Below are 16,629 nucleotides of genomic sequence, written 5' to 3'. Positions count from 1 at the left end.
TCATATTTTTTTGTTAAAACTCGTCATGTGATTGACTTGTTTAAAGTCATCATGTGTTGTAACCAAAAAAAAAAAAAAGTCATCATGTGTTAACTCATTAATCATGCGGTTGAATTACAAATTAGTCCAGAAAAATAGGGCATGGCGATCAATCACCTACTGATTTTTAACATGAAATCTCAAAAGTGAGCAAGTTAAAACTCCATTTTGGATTACTTTTACGAATCATAGAAAGTGTTTTCCAATTGTCAAAGCGTTTCAATTATAACAACGTTTTTTTTTTTTTTTGACTTTGTCAAGAGGAACCCAAAGGCTTCCTAGGCCCAAGATAAAACCTCTTGCATATGAGAAATTATGTGGGAAGTTATTCGACATAATGTGGAGAAAATTGCTGCACATATTTTATTTTTGATTTTTGATTTTTTTTTGTTAAATTTCTTTTGTTTTTCTTTTATTTGTGAATTGACCATTTTGTCTTTCTCAAATATTTCAGTTCAAATGTTTTTTAATATTTAAGGGATATTTTAGTAAAATTTTTCTATTTTGGCTGACAAACTCTTTTCTCTTAATAATAGTATAGATTTCCTTTCAAAAAAAAAAATAATAATAATAGTATAGATTTAAGAAGCATTTGATATGTACCTTCACTTTGAAAGTTTTTTTTTTTCCTATATGTTTCTAACCAAGTCGTTTTTAACGGAACTCATAAGTCTTTCATGACAAAGAATTAGAATATTAGTATCGCATGGGCAAAATTTAAGTGATTATTTGTGAATTTTCCAAATCTCTAAAGATCCAAAAAACAGTTTGTAGAGGTTAAAGTATCAAATTTTTAGGGTAAAATCCTCCTATATATAATCAAAACCATAAACAACATTGTACCACAACACAAATTTAGTCGAGGTGGGGGATAAAACCTGACATTTTAGTCGATGGAAATTATTCTATGCACCGACGGTGCAAGTGACCCAACTCTTATAAAATAATCTCAACCCTTGATATTTATTATCAACTTTACTTTTAATAAACAAAAAGTGTATTTAATGCAATCTAACCATTCATTTATGTTGGTGCAAGTGCACGGCGGTGTTCTGAATAATCTCTCTTTAGTCGCGGGATAAAACTCTGATTGGGTTTTACTTTCGTCTAGAGTGGGGTCTTAGTTCTGATCGTAAAGATAGAGCAAAGTTTCAACAACTCCAGCCCATATTGCAAAATACTCCAAGCTTAAAGCAACAGTCTTTTCAACTCTCCAAGTTGTCTCTGATCAAAAACTCAAACACCCAATTCCCGGAAAGCAATAGCAATGGCGACCCTGGTCGCAATGCCCAGGATGAGACTCAAATTCACATCCTTCCCTCCATTTCTGGGCCAATCCTACAGGCCCAGAAGACTCTCACTCTTCAATGGCAGAAGGACCTTCTCAGTCTCGGCTTCTGCAACCCCAGACCAAGTACGTGTCCGCTTTGCTCCTTCTCCTACTGGGAATCTCCACGTTGGTGGAGCCAGAACCGCCCTCTTCAATTACCTCTTTGCCAGGTTCCTAATCTTATTTGTGTGTTCTGTTCAATCCAAACATGAGTTTGGGAGTATTGAGTGTGTTTGTGTTTTTGGTTCAGGTCCAATGGAGGCAAGTTTGTTTTGAGAATTGAAGACACTGATTTGGAGAGGTCTACTAAGGAATCTGAGGAGGCTGTGTTGCAGGATCTCTCTTGGCTTGGTCTTGATTGGGATGAAGGTACTACCATGTTTTATGTTTTATGGTCTTTGTCTTTTATATATGTGAATGCATTTGTGTATTGCTTTAAATTGTTTGCATATGCAATGACTTGAGAATAATGGGTTAGTCTGAGGTGGTAGTGAGGTAAAGTTTTCGACTTTGGTGCATTTGGTAGTGTTTATTCCTGTTAGTCTTGGTGCATTTTGTGTATCTTGTCAAGTGTCCAACTGGGTTTTTTTTTTTTTTTGGTGAATGCTGCAGGACCCGGTGTGGATGGAGATTATGGGCCATATCGGCAATCAGAAAGAAATTCTTTGTACAAGCAGTATGCTGAGAAGCTTTTAGAGTCTGGTTATGTCTATCGTTGCTTTTGCTCTAGCGAGGTGATTTTCTTTATTTTTTGAATTTTGAGACATGTCTACTCGTGAAATTTGTAAGGGTTAAAGGACTGCCCAAAAGCAAAGATATGATTATAGTAGGTTCTATACTGGTTATAAATAGGAGATTTATCCTTCCTCGTATTATTAGATGCATACTGTGTCATGAAACCTTGTAGAAAGTTTTTTTTTTTTTTTTTGGCCTTATTTTTCCCTTATTTCAATTGATGTTGTAATTTTGACATTCATTGACCAAACAAAGTCACGGTTATTTTGAACACCATTCATTTGTCAGTTTTCTGTTTTTGTTTATTGAACCCTTGGCACCTTTTTCTATGGAAATGACTAATAAACAATCTATTTCGTGTTTTCTAGGGGGTTTCTAAGCAGTGTAATGAGTCCTGTTATTTGTTCATTCTGCATTGCTATTTTCTGCTAAGCGAAAAACTGTTGAGTACTAGATGGGTTTTAACTTATAACCTTATTCTCTCCAGGAACTAGAAAAAATGAAGGAGATTGCAAAGCTGAAGCAACTGCCTCCAGTATACTCAGGAAAGTGGACCAGTGCAACTGATGAAGAAGTACAAGAAGAGCTGGAAAAAGGAACTCCTTACACATATAGGTTTCGTGTTCCAAAGGAAGGAAGTCTGAAGATCAATGATCTCATTCGAGGGCAGGTAAGTGTAGTTCACTATTTACTCTTTAGATATATGAATATTATACATATATTGGGAGGCATAAAAACCCCAAGTATGGTAAAGTATGCTGCTTACAAAATTAAGTAATTCACCAATTAACTACAACCACCATCAAATATGTAATTAGTTTTCTAGGCTGTTAACTTTTTATAGTATCTTGAAGGTCAGTTGGAACTTGGACACTCTTGGAGATTTTGTAATTATGAGAAGCAATGGGCAACCAGTGTACAATTTTTGTGTCACAGTTGATGATGCTACCATGGCTATCTCACATGTTATTAGGTAATGATACCCACTTTAACATTTGGGAATGCTCTCCTATATATTTGACTCGTCTGTTATATTATGTCATTTGATTCTCTGAAAATGTGCATTCAGAGCAGAGGAGCATTTACCAAATACTCTAAGGCAAGCGTTGATATATAAGGTAACTTTTTAGACTTGTGTCATGTTTTTCCATGTTGTCGAATTCTGGTATCTTTCAACAACATTATCGAGGTAATTTTGTTGTCTAAACTGCATTCTTACACAGGCACTAGGATTTCCAATGCCTTCCTTTGCACATGTATCCTTAATTCTTGCACCTGATCGAAGTAAGTTATCAAAAAGGCATGGAGCAACTTCAGTGGGCCAGGTAGTTATTTCTTCATAATACTCACCTTTACTTCATTCCTAAAGAAGTTGTGTACAAGATGTTTCAGCCTTGGTTTCCCTGAAGTCCAACCCCAATTTTTTTTCTTCTTTTTTTTTTTTTCATTTTTATACTGGTTTTCCTTATTTCAAGGGATTTGCTGGGAATATTGATAAGTATTATTGTAATCTAATAACTAGAACTTTACAGTTTAGGGAGATGGGCTATCTACCACAGGCAATGGTGAACTACTTGGCACTGTTAGGTTGGGGTGATGGCACTGAAAATGAATTTTTCACCCTGGAGCAGCTAGGTTAGTGAATTCCTACGAATCCTCTCTATTTCACCATGTTTCTGTCTCATCTTCAAAAACATGCTTCTCAGCTTATGTGCTTTATTGTTTGGATATCTAGATCCTTTGTTGGATTGACTCTTACTTGAATATTTGATGTAATTCACAGTTGAAAAATTTTCAATTGGTCGTGTCAACAAAAGTGGTGCCATTTTCGACAATACCAAGTTAAGGTAATTTGGCTCAGATCTATTGTGCATCTTCATGTTCTTTAGTTATCTCATCGGCCAAGCATCCCTTCTGTTGGAGAAGTAGATGAATGAGCACCTTGCAGATGCATGGTTGTTTTGCTTAATGTGGATCATAACTTTGAGAATTAGGCTTCTCATTGAATTCTTAAATGAATGGCTCTGCTGTTGCATTGCCGAGGTTTTGAAATTAAATTTCAAATTGACATATACTTACAAATTACAAACTGAAGGTGGATGAATGGTCAACACTTACGAGCTCTTCCATCAGAGGAGTTGAAAAAGCGTATTGGTGAGCAATGGAAAAGTAGCGGTATCCTTACAGAATCAGAGGGTTCATTTGTAGAAGTAAGACTCATCTCTTCAGCACTTCCTTTTGTACGTTATTTAGTACATAACTTCCAGAAACAGTGTCCTTGTTCATTGTATTTAATAATACAAATCATATAATCCTTTGCATTTCCATGGTTGATACTTCTCTTAAGAATAGCTTGTGCTCTCCTGGACAGATCTGCTGTGTTCTGATAGCTCTGTAACAGAGAGTTACCTCTTTTAGTCTCTCAATAGAACTTATTATAATATTCTATTACTGTCCATAGTGAAGCATTGTGTACCACATTTCGTAGGATGCAGTTGAGCTTCTTAAGGATGGGATTGATTTGGTACCAGATGCAGATAAAGCACTCTCAGACTTGCTAGCATATCCTTTACAGGCCACTTTAACCAGGTGATTTGAATTTATTTTATTTTTTTGCATTTAGAAATCTGGTTTGATGTTTTTATCATCTTTTAATCAACTTTTGCTTGGCCACTCCAGAACTTTGATATCTTTCCTTGACTTCTGGATGACCATTAATTTCTCTCTCAAATATTATGGGGTTCATTATAATATATTTTGGGATTAAATACCTGGAATTGGTTGAAAATGGCATTGAATGCTCTTTGTGAACCCATGGCATGCAAGAAACAGAAAGCTTGAGTTGAACAACCGTCGTTGTCGTCTTATGGTGAAATTTATGTTGGTCTGGGACTTATATATCTTGTATATGTATGTATGGGCAAAGTGGTCTGAATATCGAGTATTTTGTTGAAGGGGCTGAATATTCACAAGTTAGTACATTTAGATTTTGCCACTTGTAGATGTGTACGTCTTACTGTTATTGGACTTACCTTTGAGTTCATGTTTGAAGTAGGGAATAGTTGTTGGCTACTGATGTTAACAGAACTACTGTAAAATATCTCTGAGTTTGTCTCTGCTGACTGCAGTCCGGAAGCCAAACCTCTCTTAGAAGACAACCTGTCTGAGTTTTCTGCCAGTTTCATAGCTGCTTATGACAATGGTGAACTCCTTGCCGCACTTGAAGAAGGCCATGCTGGTTGGAAGAACTGGGTGAAGAGCTTTGGCAAATCACTTAAGCGGAAGGTGGCCTCTAACACATCTTCTTTAACATTTTGCGAACTCTTTGTTCTTTTGTTTTTCCATTCACGGAAATTGAACTGAAAATTTTGTTCATCAAAATCCTAATGGCAGGGAAAATCACTTTTCATGCCCCTACGAGTGCTGTTAACAGGAAAGTTTCACGGCCCAGATATGGGGGCTAGCGTGCTTTTACTGCACAAAGCTGGAAAATATGGTGTTGTTACTCCTCAAACTGGGTTTGTGACACTGGATGAGAGGTTCAACAAATTGCGACAAGTTGACTGGGAAGCATTAACCAAGGATCAGCCTCTCCTGGAGACCGCAGAGGCAGTATCAAATTGAGAGTCAACAGTTTTGGACCGGCTTTTTTTCCCTCTAACACTGATATGAGCTGTTACACTTTGTCATATATTTCATCTGTTTTATTACTTCTTTGTTTCTTGTTCCATCAACACATGAAGATTTTAGCGTAATAGATATATCCGTGTTTTTGATTGGCAATATACTAATGTGTACTCTCATGCGAAACATAAACTTGCCTTTCCTGAATCTAACAGGTTCCTACCATCGCCCTCAATGTATGTAATTTCAAATATTCTTCCACACCTGTTTATATACTAATTATCTGTAAATCGTAACATTTGGCTTACTCATTCACAAAAATTAGACAGAATTGTATCAAAATACAGGTCGAAACATTTCAAATCGAAAGGGTGTTTACTAGACATTTTAGGTGACAATGAGTACTACCATTTCAAAGTCCAAATCATTGAGAAAATTGGAGGAGATATTTTTGGTGAGTCCCAGTATAAGGGATGAGAAGTCTATGGTCCACCAGTAAAGGATCAAGGAAGCCTGGCAATTTACTCTATGGTCCTTCATTTGGATCTTTTCTTGCATTGAAAATTTGAGAGTTGAGACAATTTCTTGAGGACACCAGGTGGGGCATATTGACAGCTCAGTACACAAATATTATCCACATACATCCCAGCACACTAAGCACCTTACAATCTTGTGCCATAATATCCACTCTTCCAACGTAGTTAAATTTACAGCCTTGCAAAATAGGAAATCATCAAAAGAGGAAAAACTTGCATCAAGTCTTGCACAAAAAAATATTGGCATCACAAAACAAAAGGGTATACAACCTCTTTTTCAACAACCAATTCACTAACCCAAAAGTGTGTGGTAGCAGCAAGATAAAGAGAGAATGGCTCTGGAAAACTGCTTGCAACTAAGCACAGTGTGCACTACTAGGGTTGGTGCAGCACAATGCTACCAGCCATTTTCTTCTAAAGAGAAGCTTATTGTGCCAACTTGTAATGGATTGAGGAAGTCTGGTTTGAAGTTCTCCTCATCTTCATCCTTCGTCGCCCGTCCGAAAAGCACTCGGTTCCAGAAATCCGGCTTTGTTTGCAAAGCTCGTGAAGCTGTGGATCAAGGTAAAATCAGCTGCACAATCTCTGCTCTTTTTGTTTGTTTTTGATTAATTGCTATTGTGCTCTCACTAATGCAACAGTATGAACTACCAAGTACTTCTGCTTGTTTAATGTACTTAGGAGGAATCAAGTAATATCTAGAGCTGCATATATAGGGTCAAATTCAGCAAAGCTTGAAGAACTAATAATGCTCTGAATGCTTAGTAATCATTTGTAGAATGGAATGTATTATGATATACATTCATGTTAGGTAGGTTAAGTCATTTTAAGTAATCAAGTGGATTATGCAAAACTGTTTTTCTGTTTTTTTTTTTATCTGTTTATAATCGAATGACAATTGCTAGTCACATATGTTGGCCCTTTACCTAACTCGGGGAGTTGGTGAGGGTTTATACGTCCAGTGATAAAGAGTATAGACCCCCAACAATGAAGGTTAGATTTCTAACATTTCCCACTTCCTTGTACGAAATACAAATCCTTAGTTTTGCGCAAGTCAAATTGCATGGTACATCTTACTCTAGAAGGAAAAGAATTGCAGCAGAGTTACAATAATGCCCTAGTATAATACCCAACTATAATATCATTAATCTCTCTCGTGCCAATTGGTTTTGTTTTAATTTAATTAGTTTTGAGTTGGATGCTCTTATGTTTAGTTTTGAAAGTAAGTCGAAGTTATTATTGCGCTAATGTTCTTTGTTTTCTATTTTGTAATGGCTTGATTCTCGAAAATACCTTGTCAAATTGTAGAGCTAACCGAATCATGTGAATCGTGCAGTTCAAGTGGTGACAGATTCAAGCTGGAATAACCTTGTCATTGCAAGTGAGAACCCAGTTCTGGTGGAGTTTTGGGCACCATGGTGTGGACCATGCCGGATGATTGCTCCGGTGATCGACGAGTTGGCAAAAGAATATGCTGGGAAGATAAACTGCTTCAAGCTCAACACTGATGACAGCCCCAACACTGCCACTCAATATGGCATAAGGAGTATTCCCACCGTGCTCTTCTTCAAAGGTGGAGAGAAGAAAGAAAGTGTTATTGGTGCAGTGCCCAAGTCCACCTTGTCTGCTACCATAGAAAAATATGTAGATCTTTAAAGAGGGAAATGATGTGTATAGACTTATAGTGTGAGCCACCATGCTTGTGCTCATGAAGCTATTCATTGTTAATCTTCAAACTGCTGCTCATTTCCAATTGATAAAATTTGTCTTGGTCTTGCTGTAAATTTTCATTCTATGACCAGTTCAGTCTCTTTTTCAGTTCACAGCTAAACTTTTCAAAGAAGCATTTCAACTTAAACCGTCTTCTCTGATAATTCAACTCCCCCTAATTAATTTTAACAGTTTATAGTACTGGAAAATCATTAGATTGTGTGGCATATGTCATATAAGGTCCATCTTATGTCCTGTGCCTCCTTTGCTCAGTTGAGCTTCTGTGAAGAACATTTAATCACAACTGAAGAGATTTTAAAATAAGCAGTTCCATATCATAAATGCCGACTCTCACTGAAAATACTACTATTCAACGGAATCAGTGCATAACTAATGTGCCCAGTTGAAAAACAAAGCTTCAGTTACTCTAATGATTTTACATGTATACTAAAAACCCCCATTGTAACCGCAAATAAACAACAATACATACCCCATTGAATAGGTCAGAAGTACAACTCTAGGAGAAGAAATCAAAAATTACTACTTTGAAACGATGTGTAATATACCAAGACGACCAGATTTTCAAAGAAAAGGAAAAAAAAAGAATATGACCTACAATTGAAACCACAAGAAACTCAGCCCCATCAGCCACACAAGCAGCACCCAAATTTCCTTTTTATATATAAATCACAGATTAGTACAAGTGGGAGCGAAAGCCCTGCTAACTATTTCATTTCATCCATGCACTGCAATCTTCAACGGGCCCAAGGCAATTCTGCCATTTCTCATGCTGCACAAGCAGCTAGATCGAGAACCAATGGAACAAACACCAGCATGACCAATAAAGCCATTTAAGGAGAATGTTTCCAATCAAATTGAAGATTATTATACCCATTAACCGCTCCAAGCCCACTAAGTAGCTGGCTCCCTATATCCTGTTGATGATGCATACTTTGTTCTCGAGCCATTGATGCCATTCCAACCCTTCCATTCATAACAGAATTATTTCCCATTGCAGCTCTTATTCCATTAACCATGGCAGGCTGACCAAGTCCACCCATACTCCCAAATCCACCACCCCCCATACCTGAATTACTGTTGCCCATGACATTCCCTGACAGACAGTTGCCACCGTTCATGCCTGTGTTGTTGCTACTAGACAAAATCCCATTCATGTTTTTCACATCGTTTCCCAGAGAACCCACACCAACCATACCACCTGAGCCATTAAGCTGGTTGGACATCATCATGTTGTGTATAATTTTCTGGACAGAGCTCTGGGAATCACTTGGATCAGCCTCACCAGAAAGGGCTGGCTGTTGCATGGATACATTTGCTGGTGAATTTGCTGCACTCATGTGATTGGTAGCTGTCAAGGCACCATGAGATGTTTGGGATGGATTGTTCGATGAGGGTGTTGGTGACTGGAACGGAGAAGGGTTTGCTTGAGTCTGAGGGATTGTACTAGAAGAACCAGGGGATGGAATCTGAACAGAACTTCCTCCATAGGGACTGTTTGCATTATTCATCGAACTCTGTTGCCTGGAATTCATGGAATTTTGATGGAGGAGACCCACAATGGTGCTTGCAGAGGTAGATGTGGATGCTGTGTTCACGTTATTTACACTAGCCATACCACTAGGTCCATTACTAACAGCAAGTTGCATATTGGCCTGCACAGAGCTTGCGTCATTTGAATTCTGGCCCACCGTTTGCTGTTGCTGTTGCTGCTGCATTTGTTCATCAGACTGCTGTGCTTGATTGTGAAACCCAGATGAAGTACTCGTCCTTCGAGGAAACTTGGCTAAGCTATCTGAAAATAACATTAACATGAATCGATGTGAATCCCCACCCAAATATTATAATGATGCCCACTAACATATAATAAATTTGAAAAACTTGCATAATTTGAAGGGGCATATTATTAGGTTCCCTAACATATTTATTTCTACTGCCAGTGTAGTGCAATATTGGAAAGAAACATTACTAAAATCAAAACATGTATGCGTGCAGGAAAGAGTCTAAGATGGTTGTATATAACGAATCAGAAAGCAGGACACTATATTTAAAGGAATTTAAGAAAAGAATTAGCCCAATCACTGTCTAGACCGAACAATTAAACAGTCAAGTTTATAACTACGTGGTCCAAAATGGCTGAACTAAATGGCAGATGGGATCAGCTAGATCCAGATTAAACCAATTCAAAATTCTATGTATGATTCGCATGCTATACACTATGCACACTAAATCATAACCCATAAGAAATATACACTCCAAGGTATTTTGGACATACCCCGGTCCAAACATACACAGGGTTTTAAAGCATCTGAAATTGTTTTAACCCAAGTCCGTAACTGAGACGGGCAAAATTATATCTTGGTTATTAGTTGAAATAGAAAAGTTCCAGCTTACCCATAGGTCCAGTCCCTGTCTCCCGGCTGTAATCAATCAAGTCCTTCATACTATTAACCACTTCTGATATCTGCATTGCACCCAAAAGGGAAAAAAAAAACATAAGTGGTCAATCAGCCTGCAAGGAAACTCAGTCACGTGGCTCATTAACGCAGCACCATAAATAAGGATCAAAATTTGTTGAAATTCATCTGTTACACTCGTGAGGAATAAGCACAAGAATTTGGTACTATTTTTTTTTTTTTTAACACAAACAAATCTCTGGCACAAAGACTACAACTTCAGCACTCAGATTGTAGTTATTATAACTTCTCATCAAAACGCAATGCAAACACAATCAATGTACATTTATGACAACCTAGAGTATATTAATGGCTTTATTTGTATCAGCAGCAGAGAGCTATGCCCTCATTATACCATAATACTTCAGATCTTAAACTCCCAAGCCAACCCACCAGAAATCGATTTGATTAATATGACAAATAGAACTAATGCCAAGAAGATTCTACAACAGATATCAGAAGTTCAATAAATACTTGTAGAAAAAGCACACAGGTCCCTTGAGTAGAAAGCAGGAAAACAATGCAGCAAACCATTAAATAAAATAATTTTTCATCAGAGGACTTTTTGTGTTTCTATCGCAAATATTGCTGCAGTGAACAATGTGAACACATACAACCTATTGGAGGAAGTTATCATCCAATGAACAAGATAATTTTTAGAAGAGTTCACCAAATGAACATATAATGAAATCGAGACTCAGTTATTTCAGTTACATAACATAAAGGCTGTAAAACGAGAAGGAAAAAAATTGCGGCGAGCACCATATGAAAAATACAACCATGTCCTTATAGAAGCCAAAGATAATGCTTCAACTTTGCAGTGATAAAATACAAATCTCATCAAATTAGGGCATCTAATACACAAGGACCATCATGATGCAAATCAACCATGCTGGGAAATTGGAATTACCTGTAGACACCTTACGTATCTCTTTGTATAGCCTAAATCATTCACTAATGGCACTTCCAGGGTTTTTGCCAACTGCCGAGCTGACGATACAAACCTAAGCCAGAATTACACACGAAAAGTTAATCATTTATCAAAAATTAAAACGAATCTATCACCAATGTTCACACAATCCAAATAAGCAAGCAGTTTAAACCATTTCACCTGTAGTAGATTGATATAAAAAATAAAAAAAAATAAAAAAAAAATCCATCACAAGCATAAGTAAAACATTAACATGAGGACGTTAGACACCCCCCGTTATGTCATGAAGCACCATGTGATTGCAAAATATGTGTGTGTGTGTGTGTGTGTGTATTCCTCCACAACCAATATGCGGCCAAACAAGAACTGTATTATGAAAATGAAAACAATATATGCCTACAGAGACGGCCACTAGATACAGAGACTATACTTTAAGTAGACATGAGAAGTAGTGGTCACTGATCATGAACCAAAGAACTCGATCAATCTACATGTGTATATGAGGGGTAAGTGCATGTTTTCGCGCATGGCACATGAACTGCTAAATAGAGAGATGCACATTTGCTAAGACATGAAAGGAAAATTTTTATCCCAAAAAAAAAAAAAAAAACCATTTGAAAGCTCAAATATACAGAAGCATGGAGACAGAGATCAAGGACCTACATATTACAATTATTTTGTATGTCTGGAATAGATAAATTAGATGATGCATTTTGAGTAGCAGCCTGGTATTTTTGAGCTGCAGCCCCAAGTTGACTAACCTGCATATCACAAGTAAACATTTCAGATGCACAATACAACCTGAGTGGAACATATACTGAAACTAGTCTAAAAACAACAGATAGGATTACCAATAAATGTACTAGCTAGCAAAATCCATACTCAAATCCAAACATGTATTGTAGGACCTGACAACTTTTAAAAGTTCTTTACTAGTTCAAAACAGTTGCACTCTTCTAACTAAAAATATGAATGAGGACATTTGTCAAGAACTAACCTCATTATAAATCAATTCAGTTACATTCAAAACTATACAGCTAATTTTGAATATGAAGCAATTGGTATCGTTACCATATCTCCCCCAGCTCTGAAGTCAGATTTGAATTGAATCATTTTACCCAAATCACCCAATCCATTGACAACCGTAGCAATAAAGAATACAGCAGAAGCATCAACCTTCTTGTTCACACATTTCAAATAACATTGAACTAACAATTCCTACTTCATCCAAACAATGTATATATCCTAGCATAAGACAGCTTCAAATCGATGAATTTGGAAATGTTTATATTTGTCAATGAAGGGGATAGAAGCTTGCAAGTATCAAACCAAAGTGTGATGCAAATGCAAGTTACTTCAATGCAGATACCAGAAGAACTTCTCAACTAACTATTAGCAAAAACTGATGTCTAGTGATTTTTTAATATTTATAACTCAACCAACCAATCATCTACTAGAATTTGTTTTTTTTCAGGAAAAAAAAATAGGAAAAAGAAAAATATCATGAATCAGCTATCATGGAGAAAAGCATCCATCACAAGTAGACATTTGATCATAACCTGAGGTATCAGTAATCTTCGAGGGATAAGCTCTTCATGGCGCCTTGCACAAAACTCCCAAGAGCATATCTGCAAAAAGAATGAATGCAGAGAAAGGAGGATCAATACCTAGGGAACATATAGGGTCAAGGATAACATGAAAACATTTGTTTATGTGCAACCTTCAAGTCTGGAGAGAACACGATTCGAAGTTGACCATCCCGAACAACACGAAGCTGCTCAAAAACACTTTCTTGTATTGCTTTGGCATAGTCCAGCACAATCTGACCAGATGAATTATGATACTCACGAGGCATATCAACATACAGAAGTTCCTCCAAGGTACCACTTTCATACTTGATTTTAAATAGCCGGGGAAGAACCTCAACAGTTGCTTCTGAAAGTATGGTAAGAATAAGTTATATACCAGCTGAAAAGAGAATATCCCATGAAAAAAAGCAGGAACAGTTTTAACTTTCACATCAAATGTGGATCTTTTGTCAAGCCGAAACTTCAGAGATGTTAAAATGCAGACCATGACAAGACAGTTAAAAAGATTGAAAATTTAAAACATGAAATAACATAACGTACCAAAGCCCCGCCCAGGCTTGCGATTGCATATCTCACAATGCCATACATCCTGCAAAATTTCAAGAGATCGCTCATGATTGGTCATATCAATGCTCATTAACAATTTGACTTGAACTGAATCAAAATGTTTATCAGCTAAATAAGGACCTAATAAAGCAAATGCATGATTGAAGTGATTTGAAATCGAGACGGATATAATATAGCAAACGAATCACAACATTTTGGTTCTTTTACAATAACCTCATCGTATTAGTTAAGACGCCATGTTAGATGGATACACCTAATTAAAGTATCCTAGCAACAGACCTGAGGGAAAACACCAGTTGTCTGCCGGCCACTTCCATACATAGAAACACACCACTTCTTCTTGGCATGAGGTACAAAGTACTCGGCAACAAATTTTCTCCAGAATTCAATATTATTGTCCTATATGAAAAGTACGCATCATCACTAACCATAATAGTCGCACAGAACAGACTAACAAATCAATGTGATATGGGTATCTTACTTCAGGCCTATGTTGTTGCTGATACATATAATGCGTCAAGCGCCGTGCACACATTCCAGGTTCATACACTGGTTTTGCAGGAGATCTCATAGGGAGATTCTGTTGCGGAAATTGCTGCTGTACTTGGGGCCGTGGCTGAGGCATTGCTTTTAAGAGTTGCTGTTGCTGGTGTTGTTGTGTTAGCTGCAAGAATCTCTGCTGATGCAGAAGGTTTATATGGGCAGCAGCAGCTTGAGAAGAGTGCCTTGACATGTTGAGTAACTGCTGTTGTTGCTGTTGCTGCTGTTGTTGCTGTTGTTGCTGTTGTTGATGCAAATACAATGACTGATCATTATGCTGGGGTTCCACTTTTACAGGCGGCAAGTTTCTCATGTTCTGAAGTTGTTGAGGTTCCATTTTCACTTGACCAAGACCTCTCAAAGACTGCAACTGCTGCTGCTGCTGCTGTCCATGTTGATCATTTGTCAACTGGGGCTCCAACTTGACTTGTCCAACACCAGCTAAGCTCCCTCGAATTGCCTGAAATTGCTGTTGCTGCTGCTGCTGCTGCTGCTGCTGCTGTGTGTTGTGAGGGGCAGAGAACTGTTGCATTTGCTGCTGACTATGCTGAAAATTCTGATTCTCGAGTTGTTGCTGTTGTTGATCTGCCAACAGTTGATTACCAGAAGGGTTTGAAAATTGTTGACCCTGACCCTGACCTTGACCAGATGTACCAGGATTAGCCAGGTTTGATGCATTATAAGATGAAGGAGCATTGAAACCCATTCCATTGCCAACACTAGAAAGTGGATCGGACTCAGCCCCAGTATCAATACCTCCACGATGGCTGCTACCAGGACCAGAAAGCCCTGAATTCGGAATCCCATTTCCAAAAGACTGATTAAGGAGAGAAGACACATTGGCTACATTTCCAAGCATGTTCATGTTACCGAATTGAGTACGCGGTGAGACAAGCGACGGAAAAGCTGACTGAGAAGGTAGTGGACCATTTTGACCTCCAAGCATTCCAGAATTTGAACGCAAGAGCGAAGGTGAAACAGACTGGGCACCACCAATTGGATTGGGCGGCCCCGAAGGTACCATATTTCCAAAATGACAATCTAAAAATACTTTTGACAAGTAAAACTACCTAAAACAGCATGAACTCAACAAAATCTAGATTACATAACAAGACGAAAAAACCGCAGGCATGGAGCTCAATTCAGATAGCATTATACCCCAACATGGAAGGCCACAGGCTTCAGAGTCCTTATTGTGCACCAAGAGAAAAGGGTGAGCATTGTGTCTCGGCTTATCATATTGAGTCTTACCAAACACAAACGAAATACCAAAGAAAGGTAAAACCAAGGAGCAGACTTTGATTCTGCACATTCTAGAATCCCACTATCTTGACGAAGAAAGCAGTCTCCCACGGGCTTCCGCATCAATCTCTGTTTAAAACATCAACTTTCAGATCCACCATAACCTCACCCATTGAAATAAAAGCAAAAACAACAAACAAATCCAACTCTCTCTACCAAACCCAGAAATGAAATCTCAAAAATTTCTCACTCTATCGACCAAAACCACCCCCCAATCAAAACCCTGAAAAAAACATAAAAATCCAAATCACCAAAACTCACAAAAAATAAACAAAATTGAACAAACCCCCCAATACTGATTAGCCTCAATTTCACGCCCAAAACCAACTCCGTCAAACAAAACCAGTAACAGCAGCAAGAAATGCCAAAAGCATTAGAGAGGCTTCGATCGGACCCCAAGCCCCTCAAATCAACAATCCAAGAGCTTCAAACCAGTGAATGAAAACACTAATAATCGACAAGAAACCAAAAAAAAAAAAAAACAAAGGGAGCGGCTAGTACTACTCACCGGCTAGCAGTAGAGCTCTTCAGAGTGAAAGAGAGAGAGAGAGAGTTGCCCAAAAAACGGATTCCAATACAGTGAAGCGGCGTTTCTCTTTTCTATTCGCTTCGTCTTGTTCAATTTCTGATATGAATTTTTCTCAGCCTTGGCTGCTTGCTGGCTCGTTTTAGGGTTTCTCTCACAGTCTGTATTATCTGTAGAGCACAAGCTCGGTGGTTAAGCTTAGAGAGAGAAAGAGGGAGAGCTTGTAGAGAGAGAGAGAGAGAGAGAGAGAGAGAGGGAGTGTCCTTGCGGACGTCAAAATTGTATTGGATTCGATTGAATTTTCTTCATTCTTTACCTTTTTCTTCTTCTTCTTCTTCTTCTTCTTCTCTCTCTCTCTCTCTCTCTCTCTGAAACCAAGTCAAATGGTATTCTTACCACACTCTTACACTCTTATGCTATGTGGATGTTATGTGTACATGTCTGAATGACTCACATCATCATCATCATCATCATCACCATCACCATACCATGATCGATCGGTATAGGGCTTTAATTACCGGATTGCCCCTAACTTGGTTTGTTGGTCATCCAAAGCGTATATAAAGAAATGTTTTTATCGTGTAAAGAATAAAAAGGAAAAAAAACGTTTCTGAGTCTGGAATCATTTTCACCATCGGATTTAAATTCAAATGATCTGTCGCGTCAAATTCAGTGGCGGATCTAGGATTGAAGTCTTGGGCGGGCTTGGAATTCTTAAACAATATA

At 37.9% G+C, this 16,629-nt stretch overlaps 3 protein-coding genes across 4 annotated transcripts; 2 read left to right on the top strand and 1 right to left on the bottom strand.

Annotated features, from left to right (window-relative positions):
* Window positions 1-1,163: 1,163 nt before the first annotated feature.
* Window positions 1,164-5,889, top strand: LOC133736524 (glutamate--tRNA ligase, chloroplastic/mitochondrial). The gene is made up of 13 exons (XM_062164045.1): window positions 1,164-1,539; window positions 1,620-1,738; window positions 1,982-2,103; window positions 2,592-2,774; window positions 2,959-3,077; window positions 3,174-3,222; window positions 3,328-3,429; window positions 3,637-3,739; window positions 3,888-3,951; window positions 4,200-4,314; window positions 4,593-4,693; window positions 5,233-5,389; window positions 5,498-5,889. The coding sequence occupies exons 1-13, from the start codon at window positions 1,307-1,309 to the stop codon at window positions 5,726-5,728; spliced, it is 1,698 nt and encodes a 565-aa protein (XP_062020029.1). The 5' UTR covers window positions 1,164-1,306; the 3' UTR covers window positions 5,729-5,889.
* Window positions 5,890-6,441: 552 nt separating this feature from the next.
* Window positions 6,442-8,087, top strand: LOC133736525 (thioredoxin M-type, chloroplastic-like). The gene is made up of 2 exons (XM_062164046.1): window positions 6,442-6,828; window positions 7,601-8,087. Exons 1-2 carry the CDS (start codon window positions 6,597-6,599, stop codon window positions 7,918-7,920), a joined length of 552 nt encoding a protein of 183 aa, XP_062020030.1. The 5' UTR covers window positions 6,442-6,596; the 3' UTR covers window positions 7,921-8,087.
* Window positions 8,088-8,377: 290 nt separating this feature from the next.
* LOC133736523 (transcriptional corepressor SEUSS) lies at window positions 8,378-16,361 on the bottom strand. 2 transcript variants are annotated; one of them, XM_062164044.1, is made up of 11 exons: window positions 16,220-16,361; window positions 15,886-16,073; window positions 14,017-15,446; window positions 13,815-13,934; window positions 13,509-13,557; window positions 13,100-13,314; window positions 12,939-13,007; window positions 12,043-12,140; window positions 11,359-11,452; window positions 10,387-10,456; window positions 8,378-9,787 (listed from the first exon to the last, which is right to left on the bottom strand). In XM_062164044.1, the coding sequence occupies exons 3-11, from the start codon at window positions 15,097-15,099 to the stop codon at window positions 8,826-8,828; spliced, it is 2,760 nt and encodes a 919-aa protein (XP_062020028.1). In that variant the 5' UTR covers window positions 15,100-15,446; window positions 15,886-16,073; window positions 16,220-16,361; the 3' UTR covers window positions 8,378-8,825. The 2 variants fall into 2 exon arrangements, with proteins under 2 accessions (XP_062020028.1, XP_062020027.1); XM_062164043.1 differs by lacking the exon at window positions 16,220-16,361 and having other exon boundaries at window positions 15,886-16,209.
* Between the last annotated feature and the right edge of the window lie 268 nt (window positions 16,362-16,629).

This window comes from Rosa rugosa, chromosome 3, assembly GCF_958449725.1.
Source record: "Rosa rugosa chromosome 3, drRosRugo1.1, whole genome shotgun sequence".
Classification (NCBI taxonomy): Eukaryota; Viridiplantae; Streptophyta; class Magnoliopsida; order Rosales; family Rosaceae; genus Rosa; species Rosa rugosa.
Note: the sequence above shows the minus strand (reverse complement) of the source record. Positions and strands in the feature narration are given on the sequence as shown.

Bases quoted from the DNA above. Each gene is read 5' to 3' on its own strand.
- LOC133736524 (XM_062164045.1), top strand. From the start codon at position 1,307: ATGGCGACCCTGGTCGCAATGCCCAGGATGAGACTCAAATTCACATCC. The intron at 2,775-2,958 runs GTAAGTGTAGTT...AGTATCTTGAAG, and splicing joins ATGATCTCATTCGAGGGCAG to GTCAGTTGGAACTTGGACAC. The intron at 3,952-4,199 runs GTAATTTGGCTC...TACAAACTGAAG, and splicing joins TTCGACAATACCAAGTTAAG to GTGGATGAATGGTCAACACT.
- LOC133736523 (XM_062164044.1), bottom strand. From the start codon at position 15,099: ATGGTACCTTCGGGGCCGCCCAATCCAATTGGTGGTGCCCAGTCTGTT. The intron at 13,935-14,016 runs GTAAGATACCCA...CTTTTCATATAG, and splicing joins AGCAACAACATAGGCCTGAA to GACAATAATATTGAATTCTG. The intron at 10,457-11,358 runs GTAATTCCAATT...GGTGCAATGCAG, and splicing joins GATACGTAAGGTGTCTACAG to ATATCAGAAGTGGTTAATAG.
- LOC133736525 (XM_062164046.1), top strand. From the start codon at position 6,597: ATGGCTCTGGAAAACTGCTTGCAACTAAGCACAGTGTGCACTACTAGG. The intron at 6,829-7,600 runs GTAAAATCAGCT...TGAATCGTGCAG, and splicing joins TCGTGAAGCTGTGGATCAAG to TTCAAGTGGTGACAGATTCA.